The sequence below is a fragment of the Pinus tabuliformis genome, chromosome 2_2, assembly GCF_031772625.1.
Source record: "Pinus tabuliformis cultivar Carrire ecotype Pingquan chromosome 2_2, CPIR1, whole genome shotgun sequence".
Classification (NCBI taxonomy): domain Eukaryota; kingdom Viridiplantae; phylum Streptophyta; class Pinopsida; order Pinales; family Pinaceae; genus Pinus; species Pinus tabuliformis.
Genome location: NC_142300.1, coordinates 952803153 through 952823716, shown reverse-complemented (window position 1 = coordinate 952823716; position 20564 = coordinate 952803153). Strand labels below are relative to the sequence as shown.

Genomic DNA, 20564 nt, shown 5'->3' with positions numbered 1-20564 from the left:
ATTAGGATCAATCCTAATTCCTTCTTCAGAAATAATATGTCCAAGCAGTTTGCCAGAAGTTAAAGAAAAAATACTTTTGGTTGGGTTTAGGGAAATACCAAACCTCCTACACTTCAGTAGGACCTTTTCAAGGTGCTTTAAGTGGTCTTCTTCCTTCTTTGAAAAAACTGTGATATCATCAAGATAAACCACCACTGATTTGTCCTTTTCTTCAGCAAAAGCAATATCCATTGCTCTCTGGAAAGTTGCTCCTGCATTCATGAGGCCAAAGGGCATTTTTGCATACATGAATGTTCCCCATGGTGTAGTGAAAGCTGTCTTCTCCTGATCATCTGGGTGCACAAGAATCTGATTGTACCCTGAGAAACCATCAAGCATAGACATCCTTTGTGAACCAACAATGTTTTGCAGAATGAAATCCATTTTGGGGAGAGGGTAATTATCTTTCAATGAAGCTTTGTTTAAGTTCCTGAAGTCTATACAAATTCTAATCTCCCATTCTTTTTCCTGACTGGTACCAAGTTAGCAAGCCAATTTGAGAATCTGATTGGAACAATAATTTTGGCATCAAAAAGCTTTTTCACTTCTTTTTCAATCAGTGGCATTAGAAGAGGATTAATCCTTCTTAGCTTCTGCTTAAAAGGTTTCTCATTCTGCTTAATAGGGATGGTATGTTGTATGATTGAAGAATCATATTGTTTCAAATCAGCATAGCTCCATGCAAAAACATCAATGAATTTTTCATCATTTCAACATATTTGTTTTTCATATCAGCTGAAAGGAACTTTGAAATCTTGACTATTTTAGGCACAACTGAGTCACCTAAATTACAGCTTTCTAATTCCTCCTCATTAGCTTGCAATTTTGGTGCTTTGAACACATCATTTTGATCAAATATTTTTCCAAAGGAATGAGGCCTTTAGGGGTTAGATTGTTTTGTAACTGTAAAACTTCAAAACTTTCCTTTGACTCTATTAACATGTTCTGCTGATCTATCTGATTGTGCTCAAATTCTTCTTTTAATTCAATGAAATTCCTTACATGCTGATCATCCTCAAAAGCCTGCCAATTTATGATATTATCTGGTATGACTGGTCTATGGCGAACCTACACTTCATAACCATCAGAAGAATGTTTAAGAATGATGAATAAGCTGGCTGAAACAGCAAGAGAGTCTGCAATAGAGTTTTGGTCTCTAGTCTTGATGTTAAAAGAGTAGGTTTGAAATTTTTCTAACATCTGTAACACTAAATTTCTGTATGCTCTCATTCTTGCATCCTTGGTTTGATATGTACCTTCTATTTGTTTAATTACCAATTATGAATCTCCACAAACAACAATATTTTTGGCTTTCATCTTTATCAAAGCTTCCAAACCTAAAACTAGAGACTCATACTCAGCCATATTGTTGGTACAATCAAAGTTTAATTTGTATGAGAGAAACTTACTTTCTTCAGTTGGACTAGTGATCCAAATGCCAGCTCCTGCCCCTTCTTTTCCTGCTGATCCATCAAAGTACAAAGACCAGCAGCCCATGATGTCCTTTTCATCTCCTTGCTGTCCTCCTTGACTCTGAATTTCTGCAGGTTTATCTTCTAATTCTCTCCCAACTGATTCATTGAAAAGGATAGCTTAACCAAGACCGGTATCACATGAGTAAATAGGAAAATTCTGAGGCTTTTCTTTGCTGCTCACCATGTAGGCCATCCTTGTTTCACGGTACAACCTCCTTTGTTCACCAAACACTGAATGGTAGCATATGTAAGATTCATCTGCATTGTGCCCTTGATTTTCGTTGCCCATGACCTTGAAAGAAGCATTCCAAACTTTGGTGGAATGTCTGCAATAACAATGTCCATAACAGTTGTTTTTGCTGGAATTTATGTAAGCCCCACAACAACATCCTTTATCAAACCAATGCAATGGACTCTCTTTGAATCAAAGGAAAATAAATCCTTATATGGCCTAGTAACCTCTAACCCCAGTCTTTCCATGATTACCTTAGGCATGACATTATGTGATGCCCCCGAGTCTAACATAGCATTATGTAGAGTCATGTCATGAATGGTAATGCTTATGTAGAAAGGAGGAAATTCTTCATTTTGTTCATCCTCAAGTCTTGGACCCAAACAAATAATAGGATTATCTTCTTGTACATTTAGGATATCAGCCACTCCTGGTTGTGAATTAAGCATTTCAACAATTTTACTTATGTATTTGTCTACCTTGAGAATTTCATTAGAAGGGACTGATATTTTAATTTTTGCAATTTCATTCTCAATATTAAAAACAGAATTAATCTTGTCCATTTCTTTGGGAGGAGAAGGAGTTTGAATGTCCCTTTTGTCAAGAGGAGGATCATCTTTACTTTCGACTACCTTTGCTTTTTCCTTTTTATCATCAGCTGTCCTTGATGTATTCTTCTTGAACTGTGCTTTGTTTGCTGTGATAGGAACATCTCTATTCCTAAAATTATACTGCTTCTGCATCTCAAAAATAGCATGCCGATAGCCCTTTAAAAAATCTGAAGGCTCTTCCTCTGATTTTATCATGCTGGACTCATCATGTTCCTCCTTGGTCAAGAAAATTCCAGACCCTTCTTCATCAAAACAATGAATTGAATCTTCAGGGACTTGGGGTTCATCCTCTTCATCTACCAAATTTTGCTGGAAAGGAGGTCTCACTGGAGGATCCGCCTGCTGATTTCGGTTGTCTCTTGGCCTTTGCTGATTCTGAGGTCTTCTGAACTGAGGATTCCTGAATTGAGGTTCTTGCTATGCTGGACGAGCAGAAACATTCCCAAGAGCTAACCTATCCATCAATTTTTCCATGGTTTTCATCATTGTTTCAAATTTGTCTTCTTGAGCAGATGTAGAAGGCTTCTCTTCCTCCTTCAATTTAGACTTTGCCATCTTTGATTTCTTAGCAGCAAGCATATTCCCTTCTACCTTAACTGCATCATTTTTCATGTCAGCAAGAGAGGCAAACTCCCTTTCTCTGAGTAAAAGAGAAAAATCTGAATCAAATGATTCAACATATCTCAACTGTGCCTTTCCTAAGATTGTTATATTCAGTAAGGGCTTGGACAGGGTTTGTTCTATTTCCCCATTTCCTTAGAAAGTTGTCTTCAAACTCTACCCAACTATGAATGCTTCCAGCTGCAAGAGCTTTAAACCATTTTCTGACTTCCCCAATGAAAGTTTGAGCAAACAACTTTAGTTTTACATCTTCATCATCCACTTCTTCCCTATCAACAAAATCATTGAACCTATCCACATGTTCCTCTGCTGTAATATCTTCATCACCCCCCCATGTTGGAATCCTTTCAGCATATTTTTTAGGAAGATCATGTAATACAGCAGGAAGAGCTAAAGGAGCATACCTAGCACGTATTGCCATAATGAATGGAGGAGCAGTGACAATAGGTATTGTATGACGAGTAGGAGCAGATCTTGTGTGAGATAGTGTCTGAGGACTATTTGGACTAACTGAGGCAGAAGATAAAGTATTAGTACGAAAAGGGCTGTTTGGACTTTGCAAACCACTGACAAAAGAACTCCAATTTGGGAGAGGTAAACCAGTTTTAGATTTGAGCAAAACTTCAAAAGGATCAAGTTCCTTGAGCTGATTTAAGTCCTCTTCCTCTAATAGCAATTCCGAAGTAACAACCTCCCAAAACTCTTCCTTATCTTTTTGGGACACTAAAGATGAAGTATCAATGCCTATTTTTTGTAAATCTAAAATAATTCCAATAAGCTCTTCTTCGTTTTCAGACCTCAACAATACCTCTTGAATTTTTTCATCAACAATTTTATCTTCAGGACTTCTAAAAAATTCAGGAAACAAAGATTTTGAAATGGTTGAAGTACCTGGTATATCAGAAAATCTTTGCTTGCTCCTTGAGATAATGTTGGGATTATCCACAGGATTAGGTGGGTTTGGGTCAGGATTACTCCTTGTATATCTTCCTCTCAAAGCCACCTTTTAAACTTTAACATTGAATGGAGTCACCAAGGTAGAATGCAGGCTCGAAAACCTTTCTGAGCTCCTGCTACCTTCAGAAGTTTAGCTTCATAATTTCGGGAATGAGTAATCTTCAGACTCCCGGCAGACGCACCAAAATGTTATCTCAAAATCAAGCCCTGGAAGGCTGTAAACCAGGAAGACTTCAAGTAACTATTTCAAACCAATCTTTTGACTAAGGCTTAGCCTCCTTAGCCTGAGAGGGCTCTCTCAAAAAAGGGTTATTGATTTTGACTATTAATAAGATGGCTAACTCTTGTGGAATAACATTGAAAAATATGAAGGCTGGACAAACATTAAACTAATTTCCATTGCGCCTATGGAGTCAATCATACTTCAATAAATAATGAGACTGCCTTTACATAGAAGTCAGGGCATTTAGCATTTAGATGTTCAGAACACAAATCATACAAAATCACAGTTCATACATGCATACGGAAGTCAGAGCATGATCAATGAATTCTGAGTGATTACACATATATGCAACTGTAAAAGACATTAAGGAAGGAATAAAACACACATTCTAAACATGGAAATCCCTCATGAATCCTGAGAAGAAAAACAGTCAACTGATATTACTGAATTCTATCTTTACATAAGCTAAAACAGTACTCTGTTTTATAAAATATCCAACCCTCATTACATCGTTGTCTCAGCTATATATAGAATCCTTATTCTAACTAATTCGAACTTCCTCCTCCAGCATGAGGAGAATTCGATAACTGCCTCTAATGACACCTATCAGCTATTTAACTAGCTATTAAATACAATAAAGTGCTCACTGGAGTTTTAAAGAGTTCTAAATTAACTATGACTCTAACTCTATCTTCCATGCATAATGACTTCTCCTTGTTCTTTGACACCTGGTCTCCTCTTTGATGTGGTTGAGCTGGATGTTTAATACTCCATATCGAGCTTGAACTCTAAATCCTTTAACTGCTTAGTAGTGCTGGGAGATGTCCCTTGCTTCTCGGTACCAGTTTTCCTCAAATTTCTCAACTGTACAGCAGCATGTCTTCTAGCTTTTAAGAACCCAAAATATGGAACATTGCCACGTTCCTGATGTGTTGGAGGCTGCATCGATGGATATGGGTGCAGGCCGAAAGTTCTTTGTATGCAACTCATTTAATACCCTTTGAACGGTGATAAAGTGGCTTTATAACAGAATCTTAAATTAGGTTAAAATATTCCACCTTTTTTTTAATGTACACCTGTCTTGACCTGAACGGTTGTTGTAGCTTCATCTGATACCTTGCATATCCTTTAGGTGTCTCCCTTTCAAAATTCCCGCTCATAATACCAAACTGCCTGTCTGCGTTAAAATCATCACCTACAGCAGTTTCGTAGCGCGCTACGAAACTGCTGAATTATTTGAAACAACGTGCCTTTACCTGAGACCTTTATCACCGAAACATTTGATTGCGAAAACTCCCTTCGACTTTTCATATAATAGCAGGGATTTACATGTCTTCAAAAAAAGTAAGACTAAGCAAATTTGACAAAAACTTGGAACAAAACCTCCCTTTGAAAAAGAAAATTCATTTGGCAGCTAACTGGCTTAGCTGTACCTTCAGGTCTTCAATCTTCTTCTTCAGAGCTTTATTCTCAACTCTTAATTGCATATTTATTTTTCTAACGAATTGGGCCTCTTTGATGGCTGGTACTATCCATGTGTGAAATTGTGCATGACCATCAACTACTGAATTCAACTGGTTTTGAAAGGTTTCAGTTCCACCCCACAGAGCTTTACGATATTTTGTATACACATCTGCATGTTTTCTAACTGCTTGCTTCAGTTTGGCAATCTCATATTTGGCTGCTTCTAATTGGCTCTTCATGACTGCTATATTATCTTCTTGAGATGTGATGATTGTTCTGCTTGCATTATTTTGCCTAACTTTCTCGATTGCCTCTATTTTTGACAGTGCTTCTTTTACTTTCTTCCTTGTAATAGGTCTTCTGGGTTTTAAAATGAATTCTTCACCTGGCTCATCGAACTTGAGCTTTTTTGAGGCTTTAGACTTCTTGGCAGTTTCTGGTGATGACTGTGTCAAATCAATATGAACTGGTTCAAACTGCTCGAATTCAATGGCCTGTAATAAATCATTCAAGCTTGCCTTGGATGTTGGGCTCTCTTCAACAGCTATGGCTTTACCCTTTTCCTTATTTATTTGACCTCTTGTCCTTACCTTTGAGACTGCTTCAGATCTACTTGTTTCAGGTGCAGTCCTCTTATCCTGAGTTTTTTCCTTTGTTGATTTCTGAGGTTGTTCTTGAATGGTTAGTGGCTTCACTGGTTTCTTTTGCTGTGACTTGATTTGCTTTTTAGCTCTTGCTTCTTTCTGGAGCTCAGCTATTGTGAATTCTTTGGCTGGTTGTGGAGTAAGGCTAGTCTTGCTTTGGGATCCAGCCATGAAAATAAACGAATTCCAGTCTCTGCCTATCTTTTGGAGGCCATCCAAAACAAGCAACTTGATTAAACCATGATGTAACAAAGAGGTTTCACAGTCCTCTTTTCTTAACTGCACCTTGTCACACATCTTACTCAAACTGCGAAATAAATAAAAAGGAATGTCTATGGAGACTTTTCCAGTGAAATGCAAAAGCAGTTTGAAATGATAAGAATAAACCTTATTGTACCTTCCTTCACAGGTCAAGTATTTATGTATGCAGGTAAGAAGAAGAGCATAATTTTCCTTGACATAATTTCTGGGCACAGCTTTTGTTAAGTCTTCGTTTACATATGCCTCCTTTAGAAACTCTTTACAAGGGTTCATATCAAATTTAAAATTTTTAAACCATGCTTCCCGTCCTCTTGGGATCTCTGTCACAGCAGCTATGGCTTCTAGAGAAACTTGGACTTCTAGCATAGCAATCTTTGAATTTAAACCAGTGAAGTTTAGCGCAAATTCTTTGGTTACCTGCGCATGTCCTCCTTGTAGCTTCTTGCAAAAGTTCCAGCAGCCAGCATCTTTGAACGCTTTCTTCCTACCTTCATCCCTCAACGCTATATCCAAGCCCTCAGGTTCAGTCCTCTGGCATTTACCGGATCTGTGTTCTTTCCTCTCCATTTTCCTTTCAAAATCTTCACACACACAGAATCTAACCACTTCAATTTCAATGGTAATTCAGTTCTTTTTAATTCAGCCTCGCTTGTAATCAGGCTTGCTTGTAATCAGGCTCGCTTGAAATTCAAATTTTTTATTGAAACACTTCCATACATAATCAAACAGACAGGTCACTCATGCAACATTTACGACTATCATAAAGGTCTATGCACGGTAGAATCTATTGGGAATGATATTTCAGTGCATATCAACAGATCTATTAGTGGGGTAGTGGAAAATGAGCGCTCAAACGTGATAGGAGAGGCACATAAACTGACATGAGTGGACACAACTGATGACTCAGCTACGGACTTGACATTTCGGGAAGGGTTCGCTGCGAAATGCACGAATCCACGATTTCGCAGCGCTGTTAGTTTTAAATTCTAATGATGCGCTGCGAAACGGCCTAATCATAACGCGCTGCGAAATTACTAAACCATGATTGCGCTGCGAAACTGGCCAATAGGATTACGCTGCGAAATTCCTAAAAGACTCGATGACTCGGATGAGACAAGACATGACTATGGAACAATGATGGTGGAGGAGAACCAATAGGATTCGAGTATAGTTTAAATCAAAAACTTTAAAACTCCAAATCTTAAGTAAGACATATAAAACGAAATCAACTTGACACAGACCTTTGTAATTGGACTAGGACAAACAACTATATGCATGAAAATTTTTTAGTTCTAAGTGATAACACAGTCTACAGTAAAACGGCATGCATCTTAAGCTCCACTAGCCAGAGCTAGCCACGGACTTGACAATCCATAGATTCAATCTACTATTGCAGAAGAGCTCAAATGCTATTGTCTGTTGTTATCTACGAAGAGATATCTACAAATCTAGCGTGTACTTTCATCTCTATAGCAATATTAAGATTTGAAATAGTTGAAGATAATGTACATGTGATGTTGAACTCTGCAAGAGATGACGAGATAAGAGAAAAACGCTTAATAAAGTGAGATGTGAAGACTATACAGAGTTTGCTATGCTTGTCTACCAAGCAAGTTGCCATCTACATGAAAGATGTCTTGCAATATCAGAGAACATGTTTAGACAGTTTAGACACGGAATATATACAGTGTAACCGGATATACTTTTAGATCCTTTATAGATTGGAGTTAAAGGGGAGATAAATTCTTCGTAAAACTATAATTGCTTTACTCCTCGTGTAGATGTTCACGACTTTCCGTGGATGCTAATAAAATTTCATTTCAGATAAATGTCCACCTTACCACCCATCACCTTTCAAGTAAAGAAGGCATGGATCCGATCAGCTTAATTGACATGAAAAAATTGTAATAGAGTTATAAACCTATTTCCAGTCACCAATTCCTTTAAGGGAAAATAACGTCTTCAGCAGAAACACTCCTCTTGACTCTTGATATGGATACTAGGATTCCTTGGTTCTGGAGGATAGTCAACAGAAAAATAGACAAGAAGTACAAAATTCTATCTTAAGCGGAAACAGTCCTCTTGACTCTCGACATGGAGACTAGGGTGTCTTAGTCCTAGAGGACAGTCAACAGAAAAATACACAAGAACTGCAAAATTGTTGTATACCAATCAACACACTGGCAATTTTTCCCCTAAAAGATTCTCTTTATTCCCCACATTGATTGTTTAATGGATTATCCAATTCTTTATCAAATGCTTTTTATTAGCGTTAGTGAATTGATTTGAACTTTTCATCTCAACCTCAAAGAAAAAAGAAACTTCACTTCCCTTGGTTTTGTTTCTAGAACTAGAACCTTTTTTAAGAAAAATGACTTCAGGATTGACTCTTCGGGGGATTTATCTAATCTGCCTATTTTTTGTTAGTGCGGAATAGAAATATAAAACCTTGGAACTAGCAAACCATAGGGTTTCTATGGATTATTACACCCCAAAAGGCATTTACAACACATATAACTAATGCTTGTTATCAAAATTCAGAAGTAAAAGAGAAGGCTTGTCCAACGAAATTATATCTCATCTATGAGAAAATTTCACAACCATAAAAAAATTAGATATACATAATTCAATTTCACAACTATAAAAAATTACAGATATACATAATTCAATTTTCTAAGTTTCTGCCCCATGAGAAATAGACAGATTGCTAATAATATATATATTTACGCCGTAAGGCATTTCCCTCTGCGAAGAACTCCCTTATATGCCACTATGTCCTATTTTCGACCTTTGATCTGATGTGTTAGACGATTAAAAGAAATTGTGCCGTTGGATCAGATCATTATAGTTGGAATTTTAATCAGCGCTGGTTGAACTCCCTGTTTATCTCATGCTGGAGAGATTACCCGCTCAAAACCCTTTGCAGACAATAGTGATGGCTTCGCTGGAGTTTCAATTTCCTTGGCATCTTCTTTTTTAGTGATGTCCTCCCACCGCGGCATGCCAGCTACATCGCCGGAGCGCTGTTGTCACCTATGGTCTGTAATTATGATGTATCGCCGGAGGGTTGTTGTCACCTATGGTCTGTAATTATGATGTACCAGAGATCTGTGATCTAATGCCCAATTCGGTATGGCGCATTCAATCTCTCAATTTATGCAGCGTTTGCCCCGATATTGAGCCAACATCACTAGAATTTCAGGACCTTCTAATTCACTGCGTTGGGTATTTGTTCTAGGTCTGCAACTATTCTTTGTTTTCTCCCGAGGGTTCACGTGAGCGGTTTGATGCTGCCATACCTGAAGCAAAGAATGGAAGGGCATACAAACCCCAGGAAGCGCTGCAAATTAACGTCATCATGGGACGTCCTTCCATCACAGTTTCAGGTTAGTTTTCTATTTTCGAATATCTTGATCTGTAACCAGTTTTTTTCTAGATCCATTTGTTAGCATTTAGAGCACTAGGTTTCCACTACCCTGGCATTCAAGCTTTAATGAAATATGTTTAAAGGGTTTTGTATCCTTCTGGGAAATGGAGAAACCAGTTTGGGTGTAGGTCCAGCCAACACTGATATTTACTAGGAAAGATTTTGGTATTAGAAGTACGACAGAGAGCTCCACCTCTGGTTCAGACAATAGTCAGTCTACATCTTCCAATATAAAGCCCAAGGAAGAGGGCTCTCGCACTGGCTCACCACCATGGCAACAACGAAAATTATGGCAACTACATGTTCGAACTTGGAGAGAATTTGACGCCTCGATGTAAGAACACATCTTTCATCATGGTTTTGCTCGTTTGTGATGGGATTTTCCTTTTGGAGTCTTAGATCTAAAGGAGGGTTATGTTGCTGATATTAAAATGTAGTTTATAAATAGCCTTTTGACCCGATCTGCTCTACTAATCTGGCAAAAATATCTTGTTGTTTTGTTGACAAAATACTTAGTAAAATGGGTGAATTTAGGCATTTAGGACTCCAGATTTCTTGTTATTATTATATCTCAACCTAGGTAACAGTATATAATTTGTGATCAAAATAAAAACAACAATGTCTGGAAATCTTACCCATTTAACTCAGCCACCACTAATGTTCCTGGGGTGAGTTCGATTCCCAAGCTCATGTACTATTCTTGGCTTAATGGCTATCTGTAATTAGTAGGAAGAGATTGTAATAAATTGATACAATTATTAAAAATATTGATTTAAAATTTGACTGTCATTTGGCGTATGCATCTATACTGTATATTGCTACTAGTTTTATTTTTTCCATACGGAAATATTCAGTAGGAGCCAAGTAGCCTTGGCCCATGTAATTTCACTTGATTTCCTTCCCACGAGATATCATGGCTTATGCAAATAGCTTAAGAAATTTCTTTGGCAGGTTGACTAATAATAGTTCTGCAGGTAACTATTTGACTTTACCCAATGAGGTTGCAGGAGCTCCTCAGTCTCTTATGCCTTCCCAAAGTACAAATTCAACACAGAATGCATTTTCGGGAGGGATTGGGACTGGTAACTATGTTCTCACCTTTGTTGTAGTTTCATTTGGATAAGAAGTTTTATTAGTATACGAGGTGTTCTTTCATCACGGTTTTGCTCGTTTGTGATGGGATTTTCCTTTTGGAGTCTTAGATCTAAAGGAGGGTTATGTTGTTGATATTAAAATGTAGTTTATAAATAGCCTTTTGACCTGATCTACTCTACTAATCTAGCAAAAATATCTTGTTGTTTTGTTGACAAAATACTTAGTAAAATGGGTGAAGTTAGGCATTTAGGACTCCAGATTTCTTGTTATTATTATATCTCAACCTAGGTAACAGTATATAATTCGTGATCAAAATAAAAACAACAAAGTCTGGAAATCTTACCCATTTAATTCAACCACCACTAAAGTTCCTGGGGTGAGTTCGATTCCCAAGCTCATGTACTGTTCTTGGCTTAATGGCTATCTGTAATTTGTAGGAAGAGATTGTAATAAATTGATACAATTATTAAAAATATTGATTTAAAATTTTACTGTCATTTGGCGTATGCATCTATACTGTATACTGCTACTAGTTTTATTTTTTCCATACGGCAATATTCAGTAGGAGCCAAGTAGCCTTGGCCCATGTAATTTCACATGATTTCCTTCCCACGAGATATCATGGCTTATGCAAATAGCTTAAGAAATTTCTCTGGCAGGTTGACTAATAATAGTTCTGCAGGTAACTATTTGACTTTACCCAATGAGGTTGCAGGAGCTCCTCAGTCTCTTATGCCTTCCCAAAGTACAAATTCAACACAGAATGCATTTTCGGGAGGGATTGGGACTGGTAACTCTGTTCTCACCTTTGTTGTAGTTTCATTTGGATAAGAAGTTTTATTAGTATACGAGGTGTTCTGGCCCTATAAAGTCAACCAACATCTTGCAGTTGGATATATGGATTCTTGGTACAAGAAATCCAGAACCCATCTCCTCATTTTTTCTCATAGGTTTACCTTGAGAAATGCAAAATCTTGTGCCTGTTAAAGACGTTTTCATTTTTCTTCTACCCTATGTGTGGATTTTACTCAAAATCCATTGACTGACTATCATAACTATGAATTTCCCGGTGTAAGAAGTTCATAACCTATTTGAATGATTTTCCATCCCATCTTGATTTAGTTGGCAATTTTTACTTCCTTGGCTGCGAGTTACCATCATTTACCCATTACCCATCTGGGCCATCTCTAACTACGTTTCGTGGTGTGAGAAGTTCATAACAACCTATTGGCATTAAGACTTCTTGAATGATATATTATCCCATTTGCATTTAGACAACTGTTTCACTTCCTTGCCAGGCGAGTTACCATCATCTATTCATGATCATACTCAATAAACCCAATTTTATAGACATGATGGATTGGAGGATTTTGAATTTTTGTAATAATCCAAATATTTTACTGCCTCCTTTATGGGATTTGAGTATGGAATCACAAGAAATATGAACTATACTATTTTTTGAGTGCTTTTTTCATGGGTTTTTACCATTGATTTAGACCTAGAAATTGAGCAGACAATTCCACTAAAATTTGCTGCCCTGTTTTTGGGTTTATTACCGGGAATATGAAATCCACTCACGACATTTCCATCTTTCTGTACCATTAAAAATCGAAGAGCCTGTTTGTTTGTTTGTTTTTGGCTTCTTTCTTTTATGTTTTTACTGTGAAACTCCCCTACTAATCTACTCTAGCGAAGGCCTTTTGTCTGATCCACTTAGACACCCCTTGTATTTAAGAGTGCTGAAGGTAGTTAAGGTTTAATACATGTGCTTGTTTGTTGCAGATGTCAGTGAATCTCTTCTTTATGAAGAGATATGGCATGCATGTGCTGGTCCACTTGTTACTTTGCCTCGTATTGGGGAGAGAGCTTTTCACTTTCCTCAAGGCCACATAGAGCAGGTATGGTGAAATTAATGGAAATGTTGATATGTGTTTCAGGGCAACAACTCAAATTGCATAGGGTTTTGAAAATCTATTGCCAATGGATCTTTCAAAATATAAACAATCTAATCATATTTATTGATTGTGTACACCATAATAGGTTATGCATCAACAAACCAAGGGGTTGATAAGCATATGCCACTGTATAATTACGCCGTAAGGCGTTTCCCTCTGGGAAGAACTCCCTTATATGCCACCGTGTCCTATTTTCGACCATTGATCTGATGTGTTAGACGATTAAAAGAGATTGTGCCGTTGGATCAGATCATTATAGTTGGAATTTTAATCAGCGCTGGTTGAACTCCCTGTTTATCTCATGCTGGAGAGATTACCCGCTCGAAACCCTTCGCAGACAGTAGTGATGGCTTCGCTGGAGTTTCGATTTCCTTGGCATCTTCTGAATTTTCTATAGTTATCTGTAGACAAATTTCCTGGCTGCCTGCTCAGTTTGAAAATCCCAATTCAGTGCGGATAGACCGCTTCAATTTTCTGTCCGAGTGCAAAGATCTGCGGGCCCTGAGCGGAATTTTGGATTCCCTCAAATCTGAGGGTTTTGTTTTGCCATTCAGTACCCGCAAACAAATTTTCTCTCAGCTGCTCCGTCGAGCCCTTAACGCCAATTCCGTTGTCGAGGCCCAAAGTTTGGTGGATTACGCCAAATGCATTGTAGATTTCAGTTTTCATGCCCTCAGGGAAGCAATGTTCGAATTAGGGTTTGGAAAATCCTCGAATGAGAAGATGCTTTATGTTGTGGAGGAGAAGATTTGCAGCTCCATTTTCGATCAAGATCGTCTTTTAGAGGTATTTAATTTACCTCATTTAAGGTTCAGGATTGAATTTTAAAGTTCAGTAGAGATCGACCAGGTTCGTGATTCATATCTTAGAATTTAAACTGCAACGATAGGTTGGGGTTCATGATTTCGGTTTTAAGGATCCATTAACATTGTCTTTAGAGTATAAATGATGTATTTTAAACTGCATATCTGACTTAGGAGTCTATGGTTTAGACTTGAGAACGCCAACAGCAAACGGCTATGTTCTAGAGTGCAGGTTTTAGATTTTATAATTCGAAGGTAGTCGAGTGTTAACGTTTAGGATTTATTATTAAAAATGGGGGTTTAGGGTTTAGCGTTTAACGTTTATGTTCAGAAGTTAATGGTTATTTCATTTTGGTGATTTTTAGTATGTGTTGGAGAAAGAGGCAAAGGAGGAGGAGGAAGCTTTGATGAAGTCTAGACTAGCAATTTATCTTGGAAATGGATTGCAATCTAAAGATTCAGAGACCAGGTTGTTGGCACTTAAATTGGCATGCTCCTGCTGCTTCAATTCCAGACTCATTTTTTTCAGGCTTCTACCTATATTTGAGACGGCACTCTATCATGAGGATTGTTCCATGCGTGAATATGTGCTGGCATGTCTGATGGATTTGATCTTTATCCACCATTCAGCTATTCGTTTACAAACTGTCTTCCATTTTATTTCCCCCTTCCTGTATGCTCCAACACCTACCCTTCAGCTTGCGGTTGTTATTGGTTGCGGTAAGTTCTGTTCATCTGTGTCTAGAATACATTTGTTTTGATGCCACATTTGGTGTGGGACTGGCTCTCTTTCCCAAGGGTAATAATCAAATTGTAAATCTCTCCTTGCAGAAAGTTTAAAGCCCTGGTTGCCCTTGTGTTGCACACAGATAGGGCACTCCTCAGACAATTTAATTACCTGCACCAACAGAATTCACAGAAATGGCAGCCTGAATCAGTTATATATGTTCTTTCAAAAATATATGGATTTAATAATGCAAATGAGTGCTTGGTTTATCTCACCTTTGGCACACATTTGAAACAAAATAAGTGGCTACATGCTAATTGCTTCGGCTCCACAACGGCATCTGCACATAGATTTATGGGTAGAAGTTTCAGATTTTGTTGTCTGTTGTTAGAATACAGATAAATCATTGAAATAACAATGTAAAAAAACGAATATTCTAAGTACCCAGGCATATAGAACAAGTAAGTTCCTTATCGATAGCAGATTTTGATGATGCTTGTGTTAAAACTTTGGAAATAGTGGGCATGTTCCCCATTGTTTTCTCTGTAGTATATAATACTGTTTTAATACCATTGGATCCATTAAGATTTGAAAATGGACTCTCTGGAAGGTTATGTCCATAGCTGTTGCAAGGAAAGAAACTCACTGATCATTACCTTTTTATAATAATCACCAAAACAAAACAAAGTAGCTTCTATTCAACTACTTCCAGGAACCCATTATTGACAGCTTGTTTTCTAAGTAAATCTTTGTCATGTTCTTTATTTTACAGAACTGCAGACTGTGAATCAGGGAAAATTTTAAGAACCCCCCCTAAATTTATAAATATAATAAATAGGCGAATCTCCATGGTATATAGGAAAAATGGAAGGCGATTTTATCAATAATATAATATGTATATATAATTTTTTGGCGAATCTCTCACGAGGCATGGCGAATATTTTACTCAATTATAAAATCTTGTAAGATCTTGGCGAGTCTTTCACTAAATAATAAAACTTTGTAAAGTCCTAGTGAATCTTAGCATAGGCTACATGTTGGTTTAATTCCCCATTTAAATAGGCTACATTCTAGGTGAATACCATGGGTCAATACCATGTGCCATTTTGGTGAATACCATGGGTCAATACCATGTGCCATTTTTATTTTTATTAATTCTAATATTAGGGTTAATAATGGTTTTTTGCATGGTATTAATAACAGTCTAGTCCATGGTATTTGTCCCATAGTATTTTGGCAATAGGTTTCACCTAAATATAACCCATTTTTTGAGTGTTCGTAAATATAAGGTGACTTATGGAGTAAATATAAAAAAAAAGTTTTATTTGTTTACCATACCTCTCATTTATTTATATTTTTATTAATTTACCATACCTCTTTTAAAAATATGGTATTTGGCCCATAGGATTCACTTAAATAAAACCTCTTTCTTGAGCCTTCATAAATAGAACGAGGGTTATGGACTAAATATAAAAAGAAGTTTTATTTATTTACGATACGTCTAGTTTATTTATATTTTTATTTATTTACCATACCTCCACTTTACTTATATTTTTATTTGTTTACACCCTTACATGTATATAAGGTGACTTATGGAGTAAATATAAAAAATGTTTTATTTATTTACCATACCTCTTTTATAAATGTGGTATTTGGCCCATAGGATTCACTTAAATAAAACCTAATGGGCGAATGGATTCACTTAAATAAAACCTATTCTTGAAAATGGGCGAATGGAAGGTTGTAAGTCCTAATTTCAAGGGCTAAATTTACCTTTTTTACCCTCTCCCTTAAAATAAGGTGGGCTATTTGAGGTGATTTGTAAAAATGTACTATGATACAAAATATTTGCCCACTAAAAATTTAAAACCCCTTAATTTCGCTAAAGGGCGAACATTCGCCCCTAAAATTATCCTTGCTGCGGATGATGGTCTCTACTTTTCTTGATCATCATTGTCCCGCTTAGGCTTATCTTCGTTATTCTCCAGTACCTCAAGCAGGTACCCAAGATGATCGGTTGAAGGAAACTTGTTGAGATCTGCATAAGAGGATGAATGAAATTACTTAAATGCAAAGTGACAGTCTCTAGAGAACAGATTGGAAAGTTATCCATATATCAGGAAATTAACAGCTTGACATATCCATCCCCAATAAGATTTTGTATGAATGAGTTAAATTTTACTCTCGATGGAAACACTGAAGCACTTGTGGCCAGTGGAATGTGTGTCCATGGAGGGTAAGATTTTAGTAACCGTTACCAAACTATTGTGAAATGTATTCCAAAATATCTAGTAAGGATTTGTGAGATTGTCTTTTCTAGTGATGGTCACAAATCATGACCACAACAATGCAATTCAGTCAGATCTTTGAGGACCAATGTTCACAATCTATGTGAAACGCCATCTGTACAAATCAAAAATAAATGCCCAAAAGGGTTTAAAATGATATATTGAACGATAAATGGACTGCTGCAACGTTTTAATTTTGATGATAAAATGTAAAATATTTTAATTTCAATTACATATATATTATATATCATTTAACTTTTTTATAAATTTTTATGGTTAAAATATTTATTTCATTTTATATATAATTTTTTTGACATTCAAAGATACAATTTAAATTATGAAAATCAACACGTTCTATTTTTCACTCTAAAGAAGTTTGCAGGTGAAAAAATTTGAGATCCTTTTCCAGTGAAAAAAATTGATCTTTCTCGTTAGATCGCGTACTTAAAATGGATCTATACAATTTGATTTTTCTTGACTTAGGTTAGATCCGTACTTAAAATAAATCTATGTTAATTTTACAGATCAAATATATTTTTAATAATATAGTAATATTAAAAAAAATCTATCCTCAACCTAATCTAAATCACTACAGCAAATTAACAATCCACTATCGTAAAAAAATTTAACCACATATTTTCAACCCAACCTAACTCAACTCAACTCAAATTTCAACAGAACGAGAAACTTAGGTTCATGGATGGGCGTTCAGATCTCTCAAATGCAGCACATTTCGAGGCTAGGTCAGTTACGGTTCTGAAACCATGAGGAATTTTTTTACGTACTAAAACATGCAAATCTCTAATTGACTCCAAGTCATTCTCCTGAAATTTGAGATTGACCTATTTATACAGAGAAAAAATAATAATATCTGTCAGTCCATGGGAGTCAGAATTTAATGGCCATAATTAAGTGGTAGCAACCAAGTATACTGATGGATGCCACAACCAAGTATACTCATAAAATCCTTGATATATCTCGAGGCACTCCTTAGACAATTTAATTACCTGCACCAACAAAATTCATAGAAATGGCAGCCTGAATCAGTTATATATGTTCTTTCAAAAATATATTGATTTAATAATGAAAATGAGTGCTTGGTTTATCTCACCTTTGGCACACATTTGAAACAAAATAAGTGGCTACACGCTAATTGCTTCGGTTCCACAACGACATCTGCACATAGATTTATGGGTAGAAGTTTCAGATTTTGTTGTCTGTTGTTAGAATACAGATAAATCATTGAAATAACAATGTAAAAAAAACGATTATTCTAAGTACCCAGGCATATAGAACAAGTAAGTTCCTTATCGATAGCAGATGTTGATGATGCTTGTGTTAAAACTTTGGAAATAGTGGGCATGTTCCCCATTGTTTTCTCTGTAGTATATAATATTGTTTTAATATCATTGGATCCATTAAGATTTGAAAATGGACTCTCTGGAAGGTTATGTCCATAGCTGTTGCAAGGAAAGAAACTCACTGATCATTACCTTTTTATAATAATCACCAAAACAAAACAAAGTAGCTTCTATTCAACTACTTCCAGGAACCCATTATTGACAGCTTGTTTTCTAAGTAAAATCTTTGTCATGTTCTTTATTTTACAGAATTGCAGACTGTGGATGAGGGTCTCTACCTTTCTTGATCATCATTGTCTCGCTTAGGCTCATCTTCGTTATTCTCCGGTACCTCAAGCAGGTACCCAAGATGATCGGTTGAAGGAAACTTGTTGAGATCTGCATAAGAGGATGAATGAAATTACTTAAATGCAAAGTGACAGTCTCTAGAGAACATGTCTTGAATAAGTGGGTATCCTAGGTTTACCTTTTGATGCCTTGGATTCTATTTCAAACTGTGGGAATCCATTAGTGAATCTATTCTCGAGGGGGTGAGAAACAATAATAGGTAGTGATGTTGTAGGTACATTTGGGTAAATATCCATTTCTTTCTTTACACCAGCTCTTTCCTTAGGAAAATAAATGTCATTTATAATCAAGCCTTCATAAAACTAGTTGCTATCATATTTCAGGTATCTGGCTCCAGAATATTTCATGTATGGCAAGGTTAATGAGAAGATGGACGTGTATTCCTTTGGAGTAGTTCTTCTAGAGCTAATAACTGGAAGAAAACCAATCAATGACAAGAATCCTAAAGGCCAAGAAAGCTTGGTTATGTGGGTAGGGCTCTAGTGTCCTTGCTTGTTTTGTATTTGATAATTTTGGATTCTTTTGGTTTCTTTGTCTTGGTTCAGAATCTTAATCTCTTGTAAATTTCAAAATTTAGGCAAGGATTCTTTTTTTGTATTTGATAATTTTGGATTCTTTTGGTTTCTTTGTCTTGGTTCAGAATCTTAATCTCTTGTAAATTTCAAAATTTAGGCAAGGCCATTACTGGCAGCTGGCTCTGTAAAAGAACTTGTAGATCCACTTTTGGAAGATGCTTATGACATGAGGAAGATGAAGAGAATGGTCATTGGTGCAGCATGTTGTCTGAGACAGGGATCTTAGTTTCGACCTCGAATGAACAGAGTAATTACTCTTATTCTCATTAGTTGCATATATATGTTTCAGTTTCTGATCTTATGTCAAATTTAGTTGCTTGAAGACATTTCCTTTCCTGTGAGGAGTTAGTGCTAGAATTGTTTTTTCCCATAACGAAGAATGGCACATGAAATATCGAGTTGATATCCTTCTGACATAGAGTAAAGGGTGTTTAGACCTAGTGTTTAGGGTTGTAATCTAAACATTTGTTTAGTAGTTCAATTTGTAAAATCATCACCCTTAAACAGGTTAGCCCTAAATGCTGATGGTGGATTATGGCAAAATATTCAAAGCCTCAATTGCCAATAATCTATTTTTCCATTAATGAAATATAATATTCTTTGAATATTAGCAAAAGAGATTACATCATATCTCAAACCAAAGCTTCAGTATGCAAATTACCCCTCCCTGAATAGGCAAGAAGAGCCAGCATATCTGCTTTCGCTCCAATATCAAGAGAGTATATAGCTTTCCTGAGAATCACTATCCTAGCTGAAATCTGGATTGCAAGATTTGAATTGAAAGCTTTGGTTTCCCCAAATAAAGTGGCTTACCTTTGCATTAAACTGACTTTGTGAAATTTCAAACAATGGATAAATGTTAATGTAAGAACGTGAACTTATTCTTCCTCATTGTTTGTCTGTAACTTATTATTGCAGACTTTGAAATTACTACGAGGAGAAGGAGATGACCTACCTTATTGGACCAAGAGGTAATTGACAATGTCCATGGAATTAGATGAATTGATTGAGGATGAATCTGGAGAAAACTCTGGGAGTTGTGACATCCAAACTCATCTATCACTTGCAATGCTTGGAGTTGATGATGGTTTGGTATCAAACAGTTGTCCAGATAAAAGTGTAAATCTTGTACATGAGATCAGAACATTGGAAGATTATTTCTATGGACATTATAGCCGTTCAACAAGCTTTGATTGATTTAAATCTACTTCTCTGAGCTTCATAATTTTTCTTACTCCTTGCTTCTGTAAAAGCTTAAATATTTTATACTTGGTGTATTACTGTGAGCCAATGCCACTACTTAGCTATGTTCAATTTCAATCACTCTCCATATTGGCTGAAGGTGTGTCTGAAGTTGAGTGGGGTCCATGTAAAGTCCCTTGCCAATTCCTTGTATAAATGTGAAAGCCATTAGTGGTCACTCGTTTTGGTGACCCACTGGTGCTCACTAGCGCTGAA

The 20564-nt window shown here is 36.5% G+C and overlaps 1 protein-coding gene across 1 annotated transcript; it reads left to right on the top strand.

The window, feature by feature from the left end:
• The first annotated feature begins 11247 nt into the window (after positions 1-11247).
• Positions 11248-13085, top strand: LOC149196364 (putative auxin response factor 23). The gene is made up of 2 exons (XM_089403732.1): positions 11248-11839; positions 12832-13085. The coding sequence occupies exons 1-2, from the start codon at positions 11647-11649 to the stop codon at positions 12954-12956; spliced, it is 318 nt and encodes a 105-aa protein (XP_089259858.1). The 5' UTR covers positions 11248-11646; the 3' UTR covers positions 12957-13085.
• The last annotated feature ends 7479 nt before the right edge of the window (positions 13086-20564 follow it).

What these genes read in the sequence shown, in the direction of transcription:
- LOC149196364 (XM_089403732.1), top strand. Translation starts at nt 11,647, where the DNA reads ATGATTTCCTTCCCACGAGATATCATGGCTTATGCAAATAGCTTAAGA. An exon ending in TTCGGGAGGGATTGGGACTG is followed by an intron (nt 11,840 to 12,831) that starts GTAACTCTGTTC and finishes TGTTTGTTGCAG; the next exon opens with ATGTCAGTGAATCTCTTCTT.